The sequence below is a fragment of the Opisthocomus hoazin genome, chromosome 1 (assembly GCF_030867145.1).
Source record: "Opisthocomus hoazin isolate bOpiHoa1 chromosome 1, bOpiHoa1.hap1, whole genome shotgun sequence".
Taxonomy (NCBI): Eukaryota; Metazoa; Chordata; class Aves; order Opisthocomiformes; family Opisthocomidae; genus Opisthocomus; species Opisthocomus hoazin.
Genome location: NC_134414.1, coordinates 19,079,468 through 19,105,723, shown reverse-complemented (window position 1 = coordinate 19,105,723; position 26,256 = coordinate 19,079,468). Strand labels below are relative to the sequence as shown.

Sequence of the window (26,256 nt, the reverse complement as noted above, 5' to 3'; positions counted from 1 at the left end):
TTCTGAAAAAGGGGCATGACTTAGAAGAAATCAGTTACTGGAGATAAAGAATCATTACAGCAAAATAAGCAGGTCCAGGCCAAGAACAATGAAAACATACAGACTGTAAAACTCTCAAAACATCAGATTTTGATGTTGCGAAATAACAAAAGAAGATGCAACTTAATTAGTTTATAAAATTGAATATACATAGCAATTGCTTGTGATAGAAGAGACTGGGTTTGATCAGCTAGTATGTATGTTCCAGACTAACGTTCCCTTGTGCAAAATGCCTGCTGTGGGAACAATACTAAAGTCTATTAATATGCTAGCAAAAACACCCTCAAGGTATTTACGCTATTATTTGTGTCCAACACAGGACTGAATAAGTGTTTAATAATAAATAATAATAACTGGTAGGTCCACCTAAATATTACCTGAATGTTTTTTCTTAAGTTCCTTATGTGCTTTTCCAGTCTTTTCTTGTTCATCTGAATCATGCAGAAGCATTTCAGGTATCTAAAATAAATGAACATGATTTTTTGTATGAAAATTACAAACAATGAAAATTGGAGTCAAAAATTTAAAAAAATAAAAAACACCTTCGATCTAGTTTCTCACTTGAAAGGACTGAATATGATAGCTTTAATCACAATAAGGTATTTACAGATTATTTATAGCATTAAAAATATCAATTCTGCCTTTCCCTGTCACTGATAACTTCCTGTTCCCTCAAGCAGAGGACCTTTTGCTGCCCATAAGACAAACTAATTCTCAGAAGACTCTTACAATAATACAAATGTCAAAGATGTAAAAATACACAACTCAACAGGAAATCAGACAGCCTTAAGTGCAACTGTTGTGGAGACAACACCAGAATTAAATAACGCCTAAGTCTAAGCCTTTGAAGTCTTTTTCATGGTCTAAGAGTGGGCTCACCTTCATATGTTATCAACTTTACAATGTACAATGGTAAAAATAAACAAAGCATATTCAAAGGTTCTGGCATACGACTCAATGATAAGAATCTACCTGAAAAAAAAATTCCTCCTGAAGTGAAAGCGAAAATACTCTGAAAAACTTTTTTTTAACTGTGGACAGTCCAAACAATTTTGCCAAAACAAACCTTCAGTACAACCTGCCACTGAAACCAAGGCACAACGACAGGTGGAGAAGCCCCAGTAACCCAGGCAGAAATGGACACTGCGCCATCTGCTCGTATGGTTCTCCCAGGAGAGCGACCAACCCCATCGTCCCGGTGTGAAATCCATCACGATGAGACAATGGGAGAGGCAAGACCACCTTACAGACCAGACTGAGGGGGTTACTTCACAGGAGTCTTGGGACACATTATGGGATGTAATGGAAGAGCATTTCAGATTGCACAAGACTTACTATGGGTTGGTGAGGCACCCACAGGACTTGGCTGCCAGAGGGACTAGAAGGTCCAGGGCAGCTGCCAAAGAGACTGTGGAGTCTGGAAGTCAAATGAGACCTGGCGGCACATGCCTCTGTGTGCGTACATGTATGCTTATGTGCCTGCACAGGAAGCAATGGGGAAATCCTAGATACAAGGCCAGCTACCGGATGGAGTGGATGTCTGAGCCCAGTTACTGGAAGGATCCACTGTGTCTGCGCGTGCGCACACACAGTGAGGCGGTCTGTACCAGCAGCTGGAGCGGGTCTGCGGCCTCAGGAGCTTGTACAGCCAGATGCCAGCAGCTGGGGTGTCCAGAGGCAAGCAGTTACTGGGTGATCTGTGTGTCTGTGCCCAGCTAGTAAGGGGATCCACATTCTGCAATATTTCCCACTAACGGGCCTTCATTGTGATCACTCAGAGAGAGGAAGAGGATGATGTCAGCGATGCTGTTTGTGTTGTTCTGTGTGGCCAGTCACAGGTATGTGTGTGCTGTATATGTGTGCCTGTGTGTGTGCCTCCCAGGAACACGTGCTTAGCTCCACCACAGGTTCAAGCTGGGGCCATAAAGCTGTGGCAGCCTTGCCCCTGTCAGGGTACTGGATTTGACAATGTCTTAACATACAAAAGTAATATATATCTTTCTCAAAGTTACACTGTGAACATCCTGAAACAAGCAGATTTTGATAATAAAAAGAACACACTTACTCCGTTCCATGAAGCAAAACACTTCAAGATTCAAGAATAACATAAGATTTACAGTGCAATCTTAGATCTATAGCAGCTCATATACACATAACAAACCTATTTTTAAACTAGCTGTCAAGCACACTAGTAGCAGCAGACACCATCAGCATAGCTGGCTTTGATATTTTGCCTGCAGTCCATTTTTTGTTCTTAAATGTTGTGTTTTATCAGAGTCGTAGCAGTCAGCATTTTGTTCAAGTCAGCCCACAGAGAGAACAAAACATAACGTTACTGGTAAAATAACAATGTTAATATTACTAAAGTGTTCTGCAGAATCTTCTGTCTTTGTAGGACTGCACAAATGCATTAATTAAGTACAATGACAATTATTCCTTCACATTTTTAAATATTTTCATTTTATGCACCAAAGCTCTGTTATTTTTGGAAATCTTAATTTAAACAAGTCACAGTTTTTAATTAATGTAATTTACCTTTTGCATACTGTTTTCTGACCAGGTTTCCATCCACAAAACTTGGCATTTCTTGTACAGTGCTGGATTACTTTCACAGTTTATCGTGAAATTTAAATTGGTACAATCCATGATCAAGACAACATGCAGATTTTGTTGGATCCCTAAGAAAAAGCAACATATTAAATATTTAGTAGACAACAATCCGCCTACATGATGGTAGATTTATTGCAAATACAACATAACTTACTGTCCTTCCAATACCCATCACAAGGCAATTTTTGAAAAAAGATACTATTACACCATATCACACTAGGGCAGCAATATTTGTAAACTGAATTTAAATTAATTCAATATAATGGATTCTCATTACAGTGTATTTGTTTTAATTTAGATGAGCTGACAGTGTTTAAATAGATACCACTAGCTCTCATTCCAATCAATACAGACCAACAGAACCAATCAGAAGTAGTTCCAAGGTCTTTAAGTATGACTGCCAACATCTGTATTCTTTCAGTCACATTCTTCTATTTATTTGTAAACTATTAAATCTTTTTATTGGTCCACGGAAGAAATGTAAAAAATTAAGACACCTATCTGTAAACTTGCTTATGATTACTCAGAATCCAAAGTGATTTGTAGGTATAGTTGACAAACAGTAGAAAACTCTGTTACTAGTTAAATACACAAAACAAAACAGAAAATGATGAAGACAAAAGCTTTCTTCCATCTAATTACTATCAACAGCAGATTTCATAACAGCTTTGTACAACATACATGGATACAAAATTTCAGATAAAAGAATTATTTTAAGCTGAGGGTTCTGTGCCCTCAAATATCATACTGCAATCATTCCTGCCTGGTTTTTAATAACCGACTGAAAGTTAAAACTGCACACAAAACAAGGATCCACTTTAGAAATTATTTGTCCATTATTACACCACTTTCGTAACTTTGTAAGAAATTATAACTTATAATTCTGTTCACATACGGTATGTGAAATAGTTGAAAATTGGTCCTGTAAATCCATCTTGTGAAGCTTGATCCTTCAGAGGAGATAGTAATGATTCCAATTCTTCTGTTTTATATAGCCCAGGAACTTCTCCTATTTCAAGAATGAATGTAAAATGTCAGATCAAATACACTGTAATTCTTCACATTCCTCTGAAGGATTCTCTTGAATCCTCTGCATAGAAAATTTGAATACGGCAGGATTCACCTCCATACTTTCATGAGTATCATCTCATGTACTTCATCATTCTTTATATGGTACCATGAAAACAACAAACTAAATTATAGTGATTCCATTTAACTTAAACAGCCTGCTTTGTTTATATTACTGAAATACACCTGAAAAACTTATTCAAATCTACCCAAAGACAGTGATCCAATACTGCACACAAAACAAATCAAACCAGACTTTGTCATACACCAGCAAATAGAAACATGAAAGCGAGTAGTTATCTAGGTCCTCAGACATAGAGGTTTAACACTGGATGATGAGACTCTGATACTGTAAGGAGATTTGCATTTGCACCTGGGAGACAGGAAAATCTGGTGCTCTTATCAATCAACTCTTCAACAACTGCAGTTCCAAAAAATATTTACTAAGTTAGACTCAGTCCTCCAATGATCTCTCTGATCAAGGAACAAAACTAGATAACAAAATAAAGTCACTTTTATTATTTGTTATTATTATTTCTCATCTCATGACTTTCAGAAAAGTGGGCTTTTCTGGTGTTCATTTAAGTAAAGGACTCAGTATATACAATCTCGTAAAACATTGAGACACCTCTCAATTTTGAATTTTATTAGAAAAGGGAAGCTGTAGAGTAGAATACATTATCCTTTTGTTGCTACACTATTGTAAAAAACTCCTTTGATACAAGTTACTTAACTTGCCACTTTGAGGAATTGAAAGCACCCGTACTGTAGCGTAGGTTAAAGCATAGCTAAGTGAACTTCAAGTCAGTTTTTCATGAAACTTTAGCTAAAATAGTGTAGAAAGCTAACTAACACTTCTGGTATGGACATAAAGTTAGAAAATGTCATCTAATTCTGCCTCATTGAGCTAAGTCTGTGTGGTAAAAGTAGTACCATAATCTTTTTGAACTTGTCTCACCTGAAGACAGTAAACTGTTGATCATCTCAAGGAATGTGGAATGAACAAACTGATAGTCTTCGAGCAGCAACACCACCTGCTGTGCTTCAATGCCTGCAAGCTCCATCACCTAGAAGCCGGCAAGACATTTAAATCTCAGTATATGGAATGTATGTATTATTCATAAGAGAATGATAATCTTTCCTTGATTTTATATTACACACATATTTTCTCCACAGCATCTACACTATTATATATTCACAAAAGATTACTAGGTGATTCACTTCTATCAGATATCAAATATAAAAAACATTCTACCTAGATGTATAGCTTAGTAATGTAAAAATAATTAAAACAGACTCCTTCATAGAGTATATTTATGTTCCAGATGTGACTCATCTATGGAGTTGTATCACTCTTATGTGTGGGCTTAGCTCTAGAATTTTCTTTAGCATGGCTGAAGGTACTGAGAAACTCCTGATTCAAGGTTTGCATTTGTTTTTAAATACCATGTACACTTTGTACAACCACTAAAATTTTACTTGATTCAGCTACTATCCTATTAACAGAAGGATATTAGAGACAGAAAATATAAAGATACACACATATAAAAATATACACATAAAAAAAACCTTTCCAATATTCACATAAACTTAGAATTTATGAAGTCCACAACACTGATAAAAACCGCTCTGGTATTCAAAAAAGTAGAGTTTCAGGTAATTATTATAAAGAACAGTATACACATCTAGACACCAAGAACTTCTAAAAATCTACTTGTTTCATTTAGACTGTTCATATTTTGCTTTTCTTTAAATGTCTCTTCATACAACACTTTTATGTCCCTCAAAATTCCCATATTTTTTTTTTTTAATACACACACCACTATAAAATGGAAGACACTGAGTGACTTACATATCTAAGATCATTTTTGAACTGCTTCAACTCATAGCCTCTTGAAATTTTTGGAGTAATCAGAACAGCTGCGTGCATATGACTGACTAAAGAGGTAACTGTTCGACGACCTACACCACTCCGTCCTGCCAGAAGAAGTGATCCTCCAGGAAAACTTAGCACTCTGTCCACTTTACACATATAACTGAGGACTTCTTGGAACAGTAAAATCTCTCTCTCTTTTCTGTCTTGACCATAATGAATAATACCCTATTAAAAAAGAAAAAAAAGAAATGTCTTCACTAATAATAAATAAAAGCAGTAAGATATGAAAGCATCCAACATTTTAAAGTTTAGAAACGAAGGTCTTGAAAGCTTAAGAGACCACACTGCTATTCATTACAAATAAACTATTTATGTGACAGAATTTAGATAACTTCCATACTCTTTAACAGTAATGATCACATTACCCCCAGCAACAGGATACCCTAGAATTCTTGATATATTGAAAGAGAAATCTACCACTGCATTAATTAAAATTAAATAATGGACCAGAACAAAGTCTGAGCTGTGTCTCTGACTACAGATTAATTAATACATAACTCAGTAGAGTGTTTTAGGCAGCTAATTGTTGCATAATTGCAGATTATGGAATTTCCTAGTGAAACACACACAATAACAGATCCTAAGATTAAATTCTGGCCTTGTTATACTTAATAAGACCTCATTTTTGAAGCCCAGTGTAATTGCGTAGTCAGAAAAAAACCCCAAACTCTCTGATTACTGAGGCTGTTGAACTTCATCACTTCCCATATAGTCTATTAGTCACAAGTTGGCAATTAAGGAGAGGGAGTAGTTTCCCATCTCCAAGAGCAGTCCATCAAACACTACTAATGAAGGCAGATGATCTCAAACATTTCTCCTTAAATCAGTTGGTCTAGTAGGGTTAACACATTTGCATTTCCTCATCAAGCTCATTTTTTGTACTTAACTGCTATACAGCATGTCAAATCTCCAAACAATCCATTTGTACTTCTTCAAATAAAAAATAGATTGGCAAATTACAAATTCAGAAAGCAAACATTTAATAAAACACTTCGGTACTCAAACAATACACAAACACACATGCAAATGAATGTTTCTAAAAATGTTGTTCATCAAATTATTGTAAATCACCAGCAAACGCGACTGATGCCCTTTCATTAAAATAAGCTTGCTACATGATACTTCCTACTGCCTGCCACACAGCATCACAAACCTTCCCTCACTTGACCAAATGCAAAAGATGATTCCTCGAACAAGCAGCAGACCTCACCCTAAACCTGGTGTTTGCATGTTACTTCCTGCAAAAAATGCCTAGCATAATTGCTGGGAATCCTAAGTATGTATATTCTTTAATCTTATCTCACTTTTTGAATAATGTCTTTCAGATCTGTTGAGTTGAGTTTGCCAAGTGGTCTCCCATGTGGTGGTAGTGCCTGTCCTGGTCTGATGAATGCCTCTTGACAAGCTCCCCAAGTTACATAGAAGATATCTGCGAAAATAAAAGGAAACATTTGAAAGTTTAGGTGCTCAGCTCACGTGCTATCTGACTTGACGAGACTGATTTGATTAGGCAGCTCCTAAACGAGTATTTCAAGTTTGTGTAGTATGCCTCATATGGCTTACCTGCCATATGGTCCAGAATATCTGAGCCCCAATCACCTTGAAACACTTTCATCAAAATATTATCAAATACATGAAGTTCTTTCATGCCAACAATTTTGTCACGGAACAAACGACGTGCTTCATAAGCAACAATTTCCAACACGTAGTCTGCAGTTTGTGTCAATGATCCTACACAATATCAGGAGAGATTTAACTTTATGTATTTATAACACATGATACATTTCTCAAATTTTCCATTTCAAAATATGAGATTGAAAATAAGTAAGTGAAATTACATACCAGCAGAAGAGCATCAGTAAGAAAGAAATAAGAGAGAAAGTAAACATTATGAAGTGCTTTTTAATATCTTTATGGATCATTACAAGATAAAATTAAACACATTCTATTAGAACAAGTTCTCCAGTTTAGTGCTAGCTTTCTAATGAAAATGAACAAGGTGTTGCACACAAAGTAAAAATTAAACGACAAAATTCTAGGCAATGAAAACAAGAAAATCCAGGAGACTGTTTTGAAGGGAAAGAGAAAGACTGATAACAAATACTGAAGTAACAATAAATATCCAAAATAGTCTGTATTACAAAATGCCACTAGAGAATACAAAGCTTCAATATTCTTCACAAATTAAGAAGGAAGGTGAGATGAGTTAACGACATGCAGTATTGTTCATCACTGAAAAAACATATGCATATGTCACCTTCAGATATCACAATGGAGTCCTTAAATAGGCTGAGATTACCCATTAATTGATTGTCCATGTATCTTTTCTGACTTCATTCAAGCTACATTTACACCACCTGATGATCCCAGAAAATAAATGGAAAGGCAGCACAACATTCTTATCACTTTTACACTCTTTAAGCAGCCCTCCATGTAACACTTTAATTAATGTAAGAGCCAAAACAAAGTAAGGAGTAATTGCTCATGATCTAGTCATAATATCAATTTCAGACACAAAAACAATATTAGAAAGAAGCCTATGCTGTCTGTTTGGAAAACAACACAAAATTCAATACTTTTACAAAATTTCACCATTTCTAATGCTAAGGAAAGAACTTTGACTAGTCTATAATTATCAGTCATTCCCAACTTGTGAGAATATTTAGGCTCTTCTATAGATATTTGTAAACTTTTACACAGATCAGATAGTTTTCTAGATGTTTTCTATATGTTTAAGGGTGGTTATAGTCTTCTTCTGTTAAGTAGGTCATAGATGATGTGTATCAGTTGTAGTTCCACAGTCATCTCACCAGGTTTATACAACCAGGAATAAAAAGACAAGCATGAGAGGCTTCTGGGAATCCAGAAGACAAGACATATGCTCAAAAAAACCCCAATCCCCCAAAAAACAGAATGAAATGGTGGGGAGTAGGGGGTACACTTCCAGTTCCCATAGCAGAGAATGCACTCCCAACCCACTAACTTCCCTTAATCTATAAATGGCTCCCACACATATTTTAAAACATCATTAGAGTTTTTGAAACTTGTTTACTATATATTATGGAATGAACTGTTAGGCATTTTTTCCCCTCTACTGAGTTACAGACAGTTCACAGTTCAGAAAGAGTACTATAGGTGAACGAGCTGCATGCAGAGTCAACAGTAAGACTGACATCAATAATAATTTAGGTCATTTTAGAACTGTTTTATCAATGAAAACCAAGTAAGTGACTTACCACCTGCTAAATCATATCTGAATAAACCGAGAACCCACTGAGTAAGAATACGTGGTGTAAAAAGGTAATGACTGTGATCATCAACTGTGAATTTCGCTCGTACCTAAAAATGGAAGTAAAGGGGGGGAGGGGGGAAGTTATGTTTTAAAATGTAAAGCACTTGGAAATGTAGCTTTAAATTTTTCTAAAATACCAGATAAATTAGTTTTCTATTTCATCTATCTATTTAGATATTTTAGTAATGTACTCTGTTTTTTTGAAAAATGCAGAGATGAATTGTTTAAATCTTGTTTTCTGACCACAAAAGGTTTTCTCGTAATTAGAGCATTTCTTCTGTACTGTTTTTGATATAATCAGGTGCACATGTCATCTAGGACTGTAATGCAGTATTAGTAGACAAAACAAACATTTTTTTTAAAGCAATACCAAATATAAAATGCAAAGGAAATATAAAAGTGTAATAAAAAGCTACCTAAGCCAGTAATACTTAGTCACTACAAAAGACTTCTTATAGAAATACTAACTCTTCCCCCAGAGAGGATACTTGAATCTACAACTACATCTTTAAATCAGAGAATAACTGCCTTCATCAGTTATTTGGTCCCAGTGTGATGAGATTTAAACTCAGATTTCTTAAAATACATCAATAATATCATATGAAACTGCTGCTAACGGGTGCATGATAGCCAGTGACTATACTCACATTCCAGTCACAAAAATCAGTTTTACATCATGGTTCTGTCTAGATGGGGACATGCACACATCTCTATAGTACCTACCCCAGTAAGGCTATGTGTATGATTAAGACAAGCAAGTACTTAAGTGTTCTGCTAGACAGACGTCCATAAAATTTTAAGTGGGAGGATAGGATCAACTTGTGCGTCTAAACACCTATTTTTAACAGTGTACAATTTCAATAGGTAGTCCTTGATGTGTGTAAAGGATTCCACCCTCATATCTCTCTTCTCTATTGATAATAGCATCCATAACATCTGAACACTTAACAACCTTTGAAGTACACTGTGTCCTCATCCATTACATAGGAAAACACTACTATCCACATTTTATAAATCAGGAACTGAAAACATGGAAGGATTAAGATGCTTGCCAAAATCATACAGTAAATCTGTGGGAAAGCAAGAGCACTGTGGAATTATTAGTAAAATTAAGGTTTTACATCTGAAAATTACGGTTTATATGAAAAACATAGCAGTGTTCACCCATTGAGGAAAAGCATGAAATCAAAAAGGAGCTCTGAGGATGAGACACAGCTGCAGCAGGCATGTGAGGAATCCACTAACACAGCAACTCCCTGCAATGTACCATAGTGGACGGAATGGAGTGGAGACTCCGTGGCCCTGCTCCGTGATGATAAAGCGGGAAGAAATGGTCCTCTAGAACTGATAAGCAGCTCATCTGGCCCCCATGAGCCAACAAGTTTTCGAAACCTTGCCAAAGTGCTATCCTCTCGTGAACTTTGCTCATTTTAATATCATTTTAATACCAAAACACACCTCCATCCCAAAGGCTACCCGCCTCCGAGGTGCGACCACCCCTCTTCGAGTCTGTGCTCTTGATTTTTCGTAAACTATACCTTTAAACGTGAAGCGAGAGAATTTTACACCAAACATGATAAAAGGTATGTATGACTACAGTCACTCAAACTCCACCTTAAAGGTAGAAAGGATATAAAAATAGCCAGGGAAATGGGGGATTTTCGGAGAAGAAGATAACACCATAGATTTTCGGAGGAAAAGAAGATAACACCGTGAGCAAGTCCAGGGAAACTCCACCTCAGACTGCCTCCGACAGCCGGGCCTGGCCAACGGACTGAGCCTTGCTTCTCCCCCCCTTGGGACGCCTTGGGTGAGACTTAAACTAAGCGTTTTTCTTGGGAATAGTTACTCCCTAATGTCTATAGCCAGGCTGTATTATTTATAACTTTTTCACACGTTTTATATTTGCACTTGCTTTCTTGCAGACAGTCACTATCACCGGCAATTCAAAAAACCTATATACCTGTTGCACAAATAAAACTGCACTGTTTAAGTAGCCAGTTGTCACAATTTCTCACTGAACGTGACCAAACATGGCTGTGCTAGTTCATGAGCGCGACTGGACTGAAGGTGCAGACTGCTATTAGTGTATCCAGAATCGTGGTAGTTTAATATACATATTAAACGCGACTGGACTGGTAGTGGTAAATTGGATATCACTCAGAATTTAAACCTAGCCGAACACAAGGGGGTTTATTTTCTGCCAAATTAACGCGACAAGCACTTACCACTTACTCAGTTTGCCTCTAATACCTAGGATTCTCTGCAAATAAGTAGCTCCAAAACTGATACCAACATTATGAAAAAGACATAAACTTGGATTTTAATACTGAGAAACTTTTTTATTCTCTTGTTACTATTAAAAGCTAATTATTAAGAAAAAAATCTGAATTCTCTATCTCCTTGAAAAAAGAAACTAAATTTCCATACCTGTTCATATACTTGAACCATAGATCCTGCTAGCTGATATATTTTTGGTAAAGAACCCCAAACAGGGTGACTCTTTAGGTTTTTCTGTAGTACAGGTTCCAAGTAGGCACTATAAATAGTTTGCAGTTGGTCTCTTTCCGGATAGCTACAAAGGAAAATAATAATCATTATGGACTGTCATTTAAAAAGATTCAAAGTTAAATTCACAATTGCTGAGAAATTTCAATGAATAGCATATCCATCTAGCAGCCAAGTAAAATTACAATTTTATTGCAATAGGTCACTCTCAGAGATTTTCTAAATACATCTGTAAATGTGTTCAAATTTAAAAACAAACAAATAAATTTCTTTTCAATTTCTCTAATTCTGTAACCAAACAGCACATTAATGTATAAGCTGCAGAAAGCAGTTTACTGAAAGCAAAATCATCCAATGGGAAACATATTTCAAACATTTCACTATCAACAGGTAGCTACAGATTGCTCTTTAGTTGGTTTCTAGTGCTAAGAGGCACCAAACAGCACCACATCTGAAGACCCCAAACTGTCAGAAAAGACGAAAGTCTGTAACAGCCACATCTTCATAAAGACGGAACTGAGCAAGGGCCCTATAAACAGAGGCTAATTCTGAATTCTGAGAGTCAAACTAATTTGCATGTACTTACTCAATTGCACAGAGACGAACAATAGAAGTAAATCTGGAGGTAAGTTTATGTCTTCCTAATGTTCCTCCAGCAGACATGGAAGCCACAATTTGGATGTTTTCTACACCAACCCATTCCAGATTTTCATCATAAAATCCTTGATATGTAAGAACCTTTAATAATTAAATAAATATTTAATTTAAAGAAAGCCAACAGAGTATTGTACAAAACAATAAAAAAATTAGTGAGACGTATACCATTATTACTGTTTTCTTAATTACCAGAGGTATACTATTCCTCCCAGTTTGCTGTCAGCTGCAAACTTGCTGAGGGTGCACTCTGCCCCACTGTCCAGATCATTAATGAAGATCTCAAACCGATACTGGCTTCCAACCAGACTGTGCCACTGATCACCAGCCTCTGGGCCTGGCTGTTCAGCTGCTTTTAAACCGATCTCACTATCTCCCTACCCAGCCTGTAAATCAACAGCTTTTCTGTGAGGATGTTCTGGGAGACAGCATCAACAGCCTTAGTGAAGTCCAGGTAGACTGTACCCACTGCTCTCATCTCGTCTACTAGGTCTGTCATTTCATCATAGAATTTTATCAAGTTTGTCAAGCATGACTTGCTCTTGGTGAATCCATGCTGACTATTCCTGGTGATTTTCTTGTCATTCATATGTTTACTGCATTATAACTCATTGAGGCAAGCACTATCTTTACTTACTTATGCATATAAGCCAAATAAAAATAATATCTTATTTCTGGCTGGGCAGGAAGGGGAGGGGTGAGCAGAATTTTGCAAAACTCCCGAAAAAGACTGAACTCTCAGAAAAGTTCAAACTGCCAGACCAGAGGGGATTCAAACTCCCTGAAAAGAGAACAGCAGATTCCCGACCCTGGGCCAACCCCAGTTCCTAAACTGAGCATGACATCTACGGTCTGGAATATTTCCGTTGGCCATCTTGGCTGGCTGGCTGGGTGTGCTCCCTCCCAGCTCCTGCACACCTGCTCATCAGCTGAATATGAAAACTGGGAAGTCCTCGATTTCACAGCAACAACTGAAAACATCAGTGTTACCAACATTCTTCTCCTACTAAATCCAAAACACAGCAGCTACTGAGAGGAAAATTAACTCTACCCCAGCCAAAACCAGGACACACCTACATATTCTATCAAAGTACAAAAAAACTTTATCTGTAGGTGTCAAAACAGATGCAGGATGTTAACTCTGAAAATAATCAATGTAGGTATTTACTACTTACACTAAACTATTTCCAGTATACTTAAGTCTCTTCATAAATAACAGACATAAGTGCTCACCTGCTGTAGAAAAGCCACGAGAGTGCTTGTTCCCCATTTATCAGGTTTGGGTAGATTGATATCCTTTAAGTACAAAACAAGCCTTTCACAGTCCTTTGGTCTGTATACTCGCCCAGTGTTTGTACTGATTACAATGCAAGATTGACTTAATTTTTGTAGAAGATGTTGAGAAGTAGTTTGTGCACTGCAGTGAATGGTAGCAATCTGAGTGGATCGGAGTTGAGAAAATGCATAATGAAGCAGCATCCTAAAAAAGCAAATGTGTACATACAGACAATCATAAGTAATACATGAATACATTAAAATATTGTGTATCCAAAGATATTGTATAGGTTTTTGAATTAAAATGTATATACTACATAATGTATTAATGTAATAGGTGATGCATGAGGTTTGCATGAGGAATTAAATATCCTTGCCTTTAAAATTATAATATTTTCCATTCAAGAAATTCAATAGAAGTGTAGTACACAGCTACACAGAACAAATACCTAGCCTAAATACCTTGTGTATAGTGATCCAATCCACCTAAATAAGGAACCTAAACTAGGCAACAGGGTGAGCTACATTCAGTCACCTGCATACAGGCATCTCGTGCCTCTAGAGATGAGACCAGGTATCTCATGTGCCTTTCAGCTGTTGCTCCATGAGAGCACAGGTTTTCCAAAGGTCGTGTTTCGTATCTAAAAGCCTCATTCAGATGTCTTAGATGCATAGTGGCAGCCTGAACTTTCCCTGTAGATCTCCATAAGAATTTACCTGTTTACCAGTACAGAAGGTTGGTTTCATTAGCAACCTAAACGAGTGATATTCTAGCAGCAAGTCATAAAACTATTATAATAAAATGCTACAAACTTCTTTAACTAGCTAGAATTATGTTTTGCTTAAAACAGGAAATACTTTTTACCCCTTTCCACATCCTTCAGGACCCACAAGAAGAAATGGCTGCTTATTGTTAAACTCTAGCCAAGGTCTAAAGTAATCTAAACCTCTCTGCATGTCTGGGGTTTGGATGACGGGAAGTGTTTGAAGATTACTGAAGTTATCAGCTGTTAGATTTTCAGTTTTTTTCAGCTGATACAGCATTAGCTGTCCGGTGTCACTGTTATAGTATGTGTCCAGGGGCTTCCTAGGATCTGGTGGAGATTCTCGTGCCCAGCTGAAGATCTTCAAAAAAAAAACAAAAATAAAGCTTCTGTTAAATCCGTACTCCTAATGACAAGATCTAGAACTTCAAGCTAATCTAAAGAATGTTCAAAGAATACTTCTGTAAAATCAAACATCTGATTCTTCAATTTGACAGTTTTAAGGCTGCCTTTGAAATTCACTCATGTTATGCATATGCTTTATGATTAAGTCCTTAGCTAAACAGTAACATATTACTCTTCCACACATTATTTTTTCATAACATAAAGAATATAAAATAAACTGTATTTAGCAAAGCTTAATGCAAACTTTTTTTCATATTAGGTCACATACTTCATAATAATTGTAAGAATGACCTAACTGCTTCACATGCATCAACAGCTAATTCCAGAAGCTGAGGTGTCTTGGCTGTCTTTTGGAAGGATCTATTTCCTGCTCTTCAACACAAAACCCAGGTGTGATTATGGAGATAACTATCTCCAGGGACTGGCTTCTGTAGACATTATGGACCAGTATACCCACACAGTTTTCCAACACTGTTCCCTAGTCCTTGTGCCTTCAAGTATCTCCACAGACAGAACCACATATAATACATACATACATATATAATACATATAATACATATGCATATAATACATAACCTCAAAATAACGCTGTAAGAACACCTCCCTGGTGAGGTGCAACAAAGTCCTCACATTATTATTTCAAGCATTCTGAACAGAAAAAAAAAAAACACCAAATACATCTGTATTACACAATACATACACACACACAGAGTCTGCTATAGTGGGTCCTTGCATAAAACAGTATGGACAGAGGTCTTTCTGTATCTCTTGGTGGAGCACCAAAGGATTGCTACCTGGGCTGGATGCACTTAGTAGTGTATCAGTGACATCTGAAACATTTCTTTACTTCTCAGCTATTTTCCTATAGACAACACAGAGTGCAAACAAAGTAGAGGACAGATACTCTATTATTGTAAATTGGCATTGTTAGAAGACAGAAAATCACTATCTTACTACATATATCGATAAATTTTTAATAAGCTTGCTGAAAAAGATTCTTACCTCTTTTGCAAATTCTTGTCGTGATTTCATGTTTAGATTGCCACCAAGACCACGTAACAAGTTAATAATAAACTGTCCACGATCAGTACACCCATGAAGATGAGACAGTCCATTCATCACAGTTCCAACTAAACTTGTTTCTACCACAGAGTCATTCTGTAAATTGCAAGTTGTAGTAGATTTAAATCATGCTCCTAAGAATAAATGTGATGTATTGCTAGCAGACTATTATTCATTGCTCTTTGACACTTCCACAGATGATGAAAGATCTAAAAAATTCACTTGACATGAAATTATTTTTAAGCATTGATTTGGAAGTTTTAATTCCAGACTACGTATTGATGTAATTTCAGATAAACAATCAGAACTTTCCTTAAAGATTTTGCGAATCTAAAAGAAATCAACGTAACTGCATATGGGAAATCTCTCGTGTGAATGGATTCTTTATGGATTTTGCTCTTTAGCACCAAAGGGGATTTTCAGCCTCAGCATCAACATCATGGTTTATCTTCTGTTTCCATCTGGAGATACTTTAAAAGTCTAAAAATCTCCAGGAGTGAAAGAACCAAGAGGGGACATAGTATTAAAAACACAACAGGACCATATATTCCCCAAGGGGATGTAATGCAGGTCTACCAAACAGCAGCTTACTGGCTGCAGCAGTGGGGATTTCTCCTAAATAATATTTTGTGCAAGGTAAGCCACTTGTTCAACGCAAACACAACTCCTTCAGAAGCAGAGGCAGGGAAGCATCTAGAATTTTTAAGAAAATCTAGCATATGCAGAACAATTATCTTGATGTACGTCCCAGAATCACAGAATCCAAATAATGTACAAGGCTTTGGACTATCTTTTCTTAATATTGTAATCACACATTACCTTTCGCCTATTAAAACATCTTTCAGTTAAGGTTTTGAGTAGAATCCTAAAGAGCTAAAGTTATATCCTTAAATCCAGGACACATTAGTGGGAGCTGTTAAAATTTAGCATTCTGAACTATCAAGACTACTTTTTTAGATAGGCCTGTATCAATCTTTTTAGGTATCTAGCATTACATTTCTCTCCAAGCTATTACAAGCTTCAGCCCACACAGTGCAACTTCTAAATTTTCAGCTATTTTTTGTTATAGACAATAACTTAAATCTAGAAAAACAATTTCTCCACTTCTCCATTTTTTAGGTTAGACATTCAGATCTTTCAGATCTTTGAAAACATATAGAAAAATGTCCAGTATGGAATACTCAGGACATATATAAAGTTTCACAGAAATACATGCATTTTGTTAGCTAAAATTGTACTAAATGTTTCAAAACTTTAAGTACAGCAATCAGATTTTGGAAACTGGTTAGGACAGTTCCAGTATTAATCTTCTCAAGAAAACCGCTATCTAAAAAGCACTCTTTTTTTTTTTTACTTAAAACTTAAAAATTAATACGAATGATCTCCTCAGTGTTAGACTTGAAAAATGGATCATCCTTAACAGAAGCTGAAATAAGATGAAGTATTCAGTTACTAACCTTTTTCACAACCCAGTTTAAAGCCTTTTCAAAATAGTCCCCAATCCAATTTTCAAGGTTGTATCTGCATTCTTCAGGCTGACTTCTTAGCCAAGACTTTATCAGAGAATTAAGATCTGTATCTTCATCACTAAGTCAAAACAGAACAAAACAAGATTCAGACAAATACAAGGCAACCACATCTTCACATAGACAGGTTCAAAGGAACATGACGATTCCAGGAAAAGTTCAGAGAAATACTTTTATAACCAATATCTGGGCCTCTCTAAGGGTCACATACAAACAAAGCATCCACCATGCCTCTTCCAAAAAGTTTGAGACATGTTAGCCAAAACATTATAACATGACATTGCAGAAGGGACATGCAACCTGAAGCAAACTTTCCCAGTGATTCGTTTCATAAGTGCAAGCAAGTAATTAAAGTGCTCCATTCACTTTACACTATCTTTCAAGAAAATTAAGTATATTTGCTTAATTTAAAAGTATGCAATACTCCTGTGACTTACCTCAGAAAGATCATTCCCATTCGAGATATTGTAGCAGGAGAGGCACAGCTAAGGTCATGAGTTTCAAATATAAAGTTGACATTTGAGCCAAACTGAATTCTTTCTCCACTGGGCATAGTCAATAATCTGTTGTCATCCAAAACGGAATTCAAAGATTCAATCCATTCAGGATCAATATCACCATCACAAATTATCCATGAAGTAATATCTGTTTCCAGACACAAAAATAAAACACCAAACTCAAGAAAAATGCTTACAAAATATCGCCCCTTGCTATTTTAACACTATTTAATACTCTTCCTTCATTATAACTTAAATGTAAGCTCTATGAAGATATTCCTTACATGCTTTACCTTCTGCTGTCTGTTTTTACTTTCTTATAAAAAAACTTGGAAAGTACGTATCAGTGTTCTTGACTATGATTGCCTACAAAAGTTTTTCTTACCTCATATGACCCACAAATAACAACGTCATATAAAAATGTAACTGAAAATACACAATTTCAGTAACTTACGTATAATGACATATAACTCACAAACATACCTCGGGGTTCTCGTACCACTTGTCGAGCACTGTTTGTAAGCACGCCATCAGACCACTCTCTGGTATCCATGTCAATATGACCTAGCAACTGATGTCGAGGCATAGCTTTGGGATTCATAGTATACTGTTTCACTACTTTGCCAGTTTTACCAAGTGCTGTCTTTAACATCCGCCAAAGCGTTGATTTACCTCCACCGCTTGGACCTACAATAACTACACCCATTCTTTGACGTAGTTGTTCATATAATTCCAAAGCCTTCTTGATCTAGATAATAAAAGAGATACTGGCTATGTCAAGTTGTAAAGCCAAAACAATCATGTTCTTTTTTTAATGTTTTTCCAATATACTTTGTGTGTAGTCACTTTGTTTCTGTTATTTGAAATATTTGAAACAAAAGATATTTGCAGAAGTAATTAAAATTAGGATACTAAAGAATATCAAGAAGCTTATTTTGCTTGTTAGAAGCATTTCACTAAATCACTAATATAAAAATATCAGCCCTCTTTGAGAATATTTTTACAGAGAAATCAATGAACCTTTAGTCACAAAATTTCATCCAACCCTACAACAAATGAATATAAATAAGACCCAGAACCGCTTCATAAAACCAAATGTTCACATATTTAATTATTTCACTGTCCGAAACATGCATTGGCATTTGTTCCTGGCTTGAACAAAAATGTGTGTCGCATGTTCACATCATAATTTTCCTTGCACTATTTTTTTCAGTTACACAACTGACCTACCATGCTTCACACACATCTATTTTTTTATATATGTAATTAGAATCTAACTATCAGTTATTCTCACTTTTTTATAAAAGATTTCTTTCAAAAGTAAACAGAAATGAGTCAAATGAATGTAATATCAGTTCTAATTCAGAATAACTCGTATTATTTTGTTGCTGTAGTTGATGTTTACCTGGGTGCTTATAAATTCCAAGTTTGCTTCTTCGAAGACTTGTTGTAAAGCCATAGTTAACTCAGCATACTCCACGTCTTTGAAGTCAATGCCAGGAAATACATCTTTAACCAGCGCATCAAAACATGCACAGTCTGCAAACGTAAGCTTTGACATGGTATTAAGCCGCAGAGCTTGAACCACCATGTGGCTTTCATTAACTGGAAACAAAAGCAAAGAAGCCAGATCAGTTTAAGCTGTTTGCTGGGGTTTTTTTTCCTTTGAATATATCAGCACTTGAGCCTACACTGCTAAGACGTTGAAAGTGGAATCACAGCACAGACTACATTCCAGTTCACGTACCACTCTTACTCCGAATTTAGATGACTGCCTTACTGTAAGTATCATATATGCTTACAAATGCATTCTATGCACATATGAGAAGGTTATGACACTGGCCAGATAGCACCTAATAGCCTAATGATTAAAGTGGGACTAAGAGCAGTGGTACACGATAGCTTACTTGTTAAAGCACTCATGGAAGAAATTAAGGACCTGGATTCTAGACCTTACTCTGCCAGAGGTAGTTTGAAATCACATCTCTCACGTCTGTCCTAATTAACTACGAATATTCCGGAAGTAAACACTCTCCACAACTCCTCTTGAATCTGAAATACTATGGAAATGTAAGAGTTTTGAGACCAGAATGAAAACAGCCACAGGAAAGCTTTACTCTGTCAGAAAAATAATAAAAAATACAAAAAAAGATACTCGTGATGGGAAAGGTAGAGACTTTGATCTCCGGTTTTCTTGCTTTTTTAAATTAAATTACTTTCTCTCGTAAAACAAGTACATCTTCAGAGAGGAGGACTAGGAACCACAGGTGAAAATCATCCTGTTTTGCTGCCCTCCTTCTGAAAGCATTGTTGCCCTAAGCCAGAATGCACTATAGCCCAAATTTAACACAAAGGACAGAAAATGTCCATTCCCTCATTTCCCTTTTTCCTGCAGCTTTTTCCCAAATGTGCCAGAGGTCAAGGATTAGTATACCCTTCTAGTATTTGGAAAGAGTTCAAGGTTTTTCATCTTGAACAATGTCTTAAATGCAAATGCTTCTCCAGGCAAATTTCCCACACAGCATGACAAATGGTTAAGAGGAAACACACTGACATTAAGGAACTTGCTTTACAAAGATTGAACTGCTTTACTAAACAAAAGTAATACAAAATTTAAGTAACATTTAAGAACATGGTCAACATTTTGAAATGCCAAATGATTTTGACCGAACAATACAAGCAATCATAAAGAAACAGGAAACCATATTTGTTTGAAATATCTTGAGCTTCTCAAGCTAAGATATAGGAAAAAAAAAAAAAAAAAGCAAAGAACAATTTTTGGATTTAAATCATAAGCTAAATCCATCCATCTTGCCTTTCACAGGGTTATATTGAAAATTGTATTTTAAACTAGACCAAACAAATTTCAGCAAATTTCACGTACCTAAACTTGAAGCTAAAAGCAACAGCGATAGGAATGTGCCCTAAAACACATTGCTGGTAATTCTTCTTTGGTAGATCCAAACCAAGGTCCATTACAAATTCTTTAAAGCTGTCAGACCATTTGTTATGCCAAGAATTGTAAATCAAGACTGTCTCTAAAAACTTTCAGATATATGCTGTTTAAGTGAACAAGAAGCAGCAGTTTTGTCCTAATGATGTGAAATGCCCATCCATCCCACACACTTAATTCCCACTCATTTAACATCCAAAGAACAACCATTTAAAAAACAATAAAATACAATAGTGACACAGTCTAGTCCAATACATTTCTGTCATTTCTACCTGTCCTTATATTTGTCTCTGTCTACCAATCTGAATCTAATGCCATGTGACAATTTCAGCAAACCTCAAATAGAATCAAAATGGTCTGATGACTGATAAACAGTGACAGCATCAGAGGATCAACTTTTCTGTGCCAGGCCAAGTGAAAACAAGAGTCTTTGAGAAGCCCTCAGATTCATCCCAGAATAAAGTTCTATGTTCTGATCATATAAAATCTCAGTCTAAAATATGACAAGAGTCTTCTGTGATGTCCCAAAGGAAGACAAATTTATGCTGATTTTTTTTTTTTTTTCCAGATCCAAGTCATGGCTTCTCAAAACTCCAGTGAACAAGAAAGCTGTAGTGAATGATATCCATACAATATCCTAAATAATCAAAAGTTTGGCGTGGTCAACCTTACTTTCTTGCTTTGTTTCACTTTTCTTCAGCTGATGAAGAAGACTGCCACAGCCTCTCAAAACAGTCTTCAATGCTCGTAAACCCCAGTCATAGTGCTGCTGTGGTGTCAGAAGCTCCCTAAATTTAAAAACAGCAATATCGCAATAAGCTTTAGGTGACCGCGCCTGAAATTTTTGGTTGGCGAATGAACATGCTCGTAATACAGTTTTGGGCAAAAGAGACACTGATGAGCATTTGTAGCGCCATCTGAAATGCATTCCAGAGATATAAGCAATGGCACTCTGAAATTTTCAGAGGGAGTATATTCAATGGCTAATGTATTTATTATTGTCCCTAACAACACTAATTAAAACTGAACTTTGTCCTCTCTAATATACATACTCATAACCAAATAGTTTCTTGCATTTCAACAACTTCTAGAGTCTAAACTAAACAAAATGCTTGTGAGCGTTCATACACTCACATTCCTATTTAGTGAGCAGAACAGGGGACCTGTACTTTTTCACCCTGAGATTATAACTGCATTCCAAACATTTGCACACTTGAAGCTCCCAATATATTGCAGTATTTCTATTTTCTAAGTTAAATTAGTATCTACAGAAATTTGCACGGTATACCATTCAGATTTAAGAGCTGTATTGAATGTAAAACTTCAGATGACTCCAAACCTGTGGTTTTCTGTCTAGTTTTGTTCCTGACACAAAGCTTTCTGCAATGTCCAAGTCATAAAATATCACAAAAAATTAACACAAAGTATGTGTCAATCATATCCCTACAGTCACGCTTTGGCATATATTAGACGGAGAAGAAACAAGATAGTAGTAAGATAATCACAAAGATCAATGCTAAAATAAAAGCAGGAGGAAAGAGAATTAGAAAGATAACATGAGTAAGGGAGGGGGGAAGAAGCTTACCTTGCTAGATTAAAAATAGCCACTAATTTTCTACCAAGTATTTTAGCATTCTTAAAGCCTTCTGAATACAAAATCACTTCTGCAATGAGTTCATTGTCTGGATGAGTCATCGCAACTGGCCTGAAAAGTTGTTTGAGGTTATCAGGCAGTTTTTGTCTTCCTCCATAACCTTTTCCAGCAGGATTCAGAGTGATAAAAATTCCAGAATTATGATCCATTTCAACCTAGCATTAGAAGTGCATTGTAATAGTATATTGTCATACGAAACAGTATTGAGAAATGTTGGGTGGACTATATTTAGTCACAGTAGTCAGTTTTTGAGGTTGACCCAGTTGTTCATAGACTATTTTTATTAGAAGAAAATAAGTAAGTTTTGCTGTACCTTTTTGCCAAGCATCTCACATAGAGGACTATGTTTCTTCAATGCATGTTGAATTGTCTGAATCTGCATGGACACTGCAGACAATACAGCTTCCTCAAGTCTATTGAATTCATCAAAACAGCCCCAGGCACCACACTTCACTAAGCCCACAAATATGCGCCCCATCGACTTCACATCAATGCCCTTAAAATTAAAAAGAATACTATCAAAATTCAAGTAACAAGAAAATAATGAAAGACTGTCTCCCCATCTATTAAAAAATGTGTATTTGAAAATATTCACAAATTTCTAACGGAAACTGACAAATTATCAAAAGCATTTCTAGAATATAATACTACTTTATGAGGTATTGGTATAGACATCCGTTTCCTAAATTATACAGAACCATATTCACCTCATCACAATTAAAGACTAATACTTGTCTTCCAAGAAGTCCACCCAAGGCCTTTACTGATTCTGTCTTTCCAGTTCCAGCTGGACCATAGGGATTTCCTCCAAGGCCCATCTTCATAGCCTGAGTAAGAGTTAGGTAACACTTATCTGTCAAGGGTGTATAAACAAGTTTAGGGGAATTACCCTGCAGAAACAAAACAAATTATATTGATTGGCAGACAGGAATTATTGACGATGTGATTTCAGTTATTTCAATCATAAGCCGTCAAATAACACAACGTTCAAGATTACTGCCTCATTAAGTATATGAGTTCATTTACAGTTATCAAATGTCAAAGCCTCGTGCAAATTTTTTTAGAATTACAGAAAAGGGGTCAACACAGATTAAACTGCAGTCTGATATATAAAAGTAGCAAGCATATTAGAAAATGTTTATACAATAATGTAGCTGCTTTCCATACAACTTACCTCATTGATATCAAGAATGAAAATAATTACCCTATCTTTTAGAATTTTCTGTAAAACAGCGTGCTAATGACACAACAAAGTTAAAAAAATGGCATCAGCTGGAAGGCAACCAGCAGCAAGCACAGAATGAGAAAGTGTTTGACACATATATACAAGCTACCAGGTAAAAATTAAAATACCACACCTGATATTCATAAGTATATTGGAGTTCAGCATCTACCATCTGAACGTAACATTTCTGGTCTTTCATATAAAATCTCAGCTGCTTCTTCCAAGCCCAGTCTTCAACATTGCGAACCTGAGCTTGATTCAGCTGCTTCACTACATCAATGTTATGAATGATATCAAGAATCAGAGCTTTAAGCTTGAGCTCAAGGATTCCTGATTCTGCAAATAACCACAAAAAAAAAATATCACACCAGTGTAGTAAGCAAGATACGTGTTATCCATTCTCAAGTTCATTGTGCTGCTTTCTATTATCAGCAGGTTTTATTCAGATCTCATTTTAATTATATATAGGAATATTATTTATTATCTAAAGCAAGCAGCATAAAATGAGATCCTGACAGACTGTGAATCATCATGTAACATCAGTCATTTAGAGGTGATTTTGTCTGCCTATACACTCAATAGAGAGAGACAGCGGCTTTTCTGGAAAGCAGTTTATTCCAGGAGTGTTTACAGCTATGTCCACTTCAACAATCAGTGCGGGACAATCTGTTAATTGATCTGCTGAGGATCTGGAAACCATACTACAGGCACTCTGGAGATTTTTCTCAGACTAATTAGGTGATGTGGAAAGAATGTTCATTAGCAGCCTGGGTGCATTAAGTGTACTCTGAGAACATATTGCTTAATTTAGTTTCATTCAAAAGAAATCCAGTTTGCATGCTCCTCTACCATTCCAGGATGGGAATTAAACCAAAGTAAGTGGGGATAATCAGGCAACTCACTTCAAAATCACACCTACTATTCGAACTAAAAAGTTACTGTAAATGCATTATACAATAGATGGAATGAACACTCGGCTATAACTGATGATATTTCTCCAATGGCTATAGAAAGAGCACAGAAAGGGAGCTTAGATACAGAACCGCACTTATTGATTGCTGAAGGTAGGTGATATGAATCCTACTCCTAACTAATATATCAGATGTTAACAGTTCATAAATTCTAAACTAGAATTTAATAACGGAAGCAGCTATACAAATATGGTGGAAGATGGTCATCTTCAGTCTTTTTATATATACAGGGTAAGAGCCATCTCACCTAACCTACACTACAGAATTATATGTCTGGGGCAGTCATTCAAAGCCTCCCTTCTGGTCAAAAGAGAGGAACAAGCACTCAAAGACATAATTATTTTAACCCATTTGGTCTGTATAAGACTCAGAACACTCATGTCTTGAGAATAACTAGTTGATTAGATTTGCTACAGAGGTAGTGAAGAATTATTAGTTCAGATGTAGATGCCTATAACTAAGACAGAAGATAAGAATCATCTACACAGTTGTACAAAATATATTGGCATGACATAATGTACCTCAACTGCTGTTTGGCCAGTTCCTGTGAAAACATAAGACTAGAGCCCAGTTCAGTAGGTGAGGACAAATTATCAGTAAATATATAAACCAAGAAAAAAGTTATTAAAAAATTAAAGGGGTTTGCAAATATATAAATACTCCAAGATAATTTTTAACCTAAATAAAAATCCACTGTTCACTCTGAAACAATAAACACTAATTCTGCTAGTAATAGGTGGGCAACTTTATGTAATTGAACTTTATGAAGCCAAATCGAGACAGATCTGTAATTTCTTGTTTAATAAACAGAACATTAAATACTATACAACTACATAGTCATTATAAAAGATTATATATTAATTATAATTTTTATACCTGTACTCCCAGTATCTTCTACCCTAGTATCAATGCTAGTATAATGCTCCAGTTTAGCCATGAGTTCTAATTCTAATTGTTGCAGATTATGGTCTCTGATAGCACTTTCAACATCTTCAGTGAACTGAATTTGCTCTGCCAAGGAAAGAATCTTTGGAAGAGAAAGTTCAAATTACATTTTATAAATATATAAGACATAAAAAAAAATCAATTCATTTGTAATTGCTTATTATGACTGATATTTAAAGCACTTTACTGTATCATTTTAAACAAAGCCACACATTTGCTATGTTCTTAAGAACAAGTATAACCATCTTAAAACCTGACAAAACTTAGAAAAAACTTGCAATATAATCTAATACAGCAAGTCCCTTAGCTGTTATACAGCATGTGGTAGCAAAACTTTTAAAGTATCTTTTCCCATTAAATGATACGTCAGATGGAAACTACCATATTGTAGGCATGCTGAGCCTACAGACAACAGGCTCAGGAGCACCTCTGCCTTTTTGTATCACTGATCTGCTGACACAGTATTTTCCATTCCAGTTTCTAACACTCCACTTATATTCTAACTACTTTAGGTTCACTGAAAAAGCTCTGTCTGAGCTATGAAGGTTCAGTCAAACTTGGAACCAGAAAGATCTGTAAGAAAACATTCCACCAAATATGCCAGTCTGAAGCTTTGTAACAGTAACTACATTCTGTGGGATGGAAAAAGCAGTCCTGTGAGGGAGTGACAGACAGTATCACTGAGCAAAGGCCACGGGGTGATGTAACAGGAAGGGATCACAAAACACAACAAAATGAGGCTTAAGCAGGGTCACCTCAGGCACTTGCATGTCGTTAAGGAAGTGTCTACAAGGCACCTTTAGGGAGAAATCACCCAAACCCTCTCCAGAAACTCAATGTGCTGAGATGCCTCTCTAAAATGCCTATAAACT

General features: G+C 36.1%; 1 protein-coding gene across 4 annotated transcripts in view; it reads right to left on the bottom strand.

Moving 5' to 3' along the window:
* Positions 1 to 26,256, bottom strand: part of DYNC2H1 (dynein cytoplasmic 2 heavy chain 1) — a 193,158-nt gene that overhangs the window by 135,926 nt on the left and 30,976 nt on the right. For 3 of the 4 annotated variants that reach the window (XM_075417967.1, XM_075417985.1, XM_075417994.1), the window contains exons 31-53: positions 25,316 to 25,466; positions 23,602 to 23,804; positions 22,951 to 23,133; positions 22,557 to 22,739; positions 22,175 to 22,398; positions 21,262 to 21,377; positions 19,042 to 19,241; positions 18,120 to 18,384; positions 17,577 to 17,784; positions 17,071 to 17,200; positions 15,554 to 15,709; positions 14,248 to 14,507; positions 13,341 to 13,587; positions 12,040 to 12,191; positions 11,376 to 11,520; positions 8,890 to 8,992; positions 7,217 to 7,384; positions 6,958 to 7,082; positions 5,570 to 5,818; positions 4,676 to 4,784; positions 3,545 to 3,658; positions 2,575 to 2,717; positions 417 to 498 (exon numbers count right to left, since the gene is read on the bottom strand). In XM_075417967.1, the coding sequence (XP_075274082.1) occupies positions 417 to 498; positions 2,575 to 2,717; positions 3,545 to 3,658; positions 4,676 to 4,784; positions 5,570 to 5,818; positions 6,958 to 7,082; positions 7,217 to 7,384; positions 8,890 to 8,992; positions 11,376 to 11,520; positions 12,040 to 12,191; positions 13,341 to 13,587; positions 14,248 to 14,507; positions 15,554 to 15,709; positions 17,071 to 17,200; positions 17,577 to 17,784; positions 18,120 to 18,384; positions 19,042 to 19,241; positions 21,262 to 21,377; positions 22,175 to 22,398; positions 22,557 to 22,739; positions 22,951 to 23,133; positions 23,602 to 23,804; positions 25,316 to 25,466 (3,916 nt within the window). The remainder of the gene's footprint in view (positions 1 to 416; positions 499 to 2,574; positions 2,718 to 3,544; positions 3,659 to 4,675; positions 4,785 to 5,569; positions 5,819 to 6,957; positions 7,083 to 7,216; positions 7,385 to 8,889; positions 8,993 to 11,375; positions 11,521 to 12,039; positions 12,192 to 13,340; positions 13,588 to 14,247; positions 14,508 to 15,553; positions 15,710 to 17,070; positions 17,201 to 17,576; positions 17,785 to 18,119; positions 18,385 to 19,041; positions 19,242 to 21,261; positions 21,378 to 22,174; positions 22,399 to 22,556; positions 22,740 to 22,950; positions 23,134 to 23,601; positions 23,805 to 25,315; positions 25,467 to 26,256) is intronic. The other variant, XM_075417976.1, reaches the window with a different exon arrangement.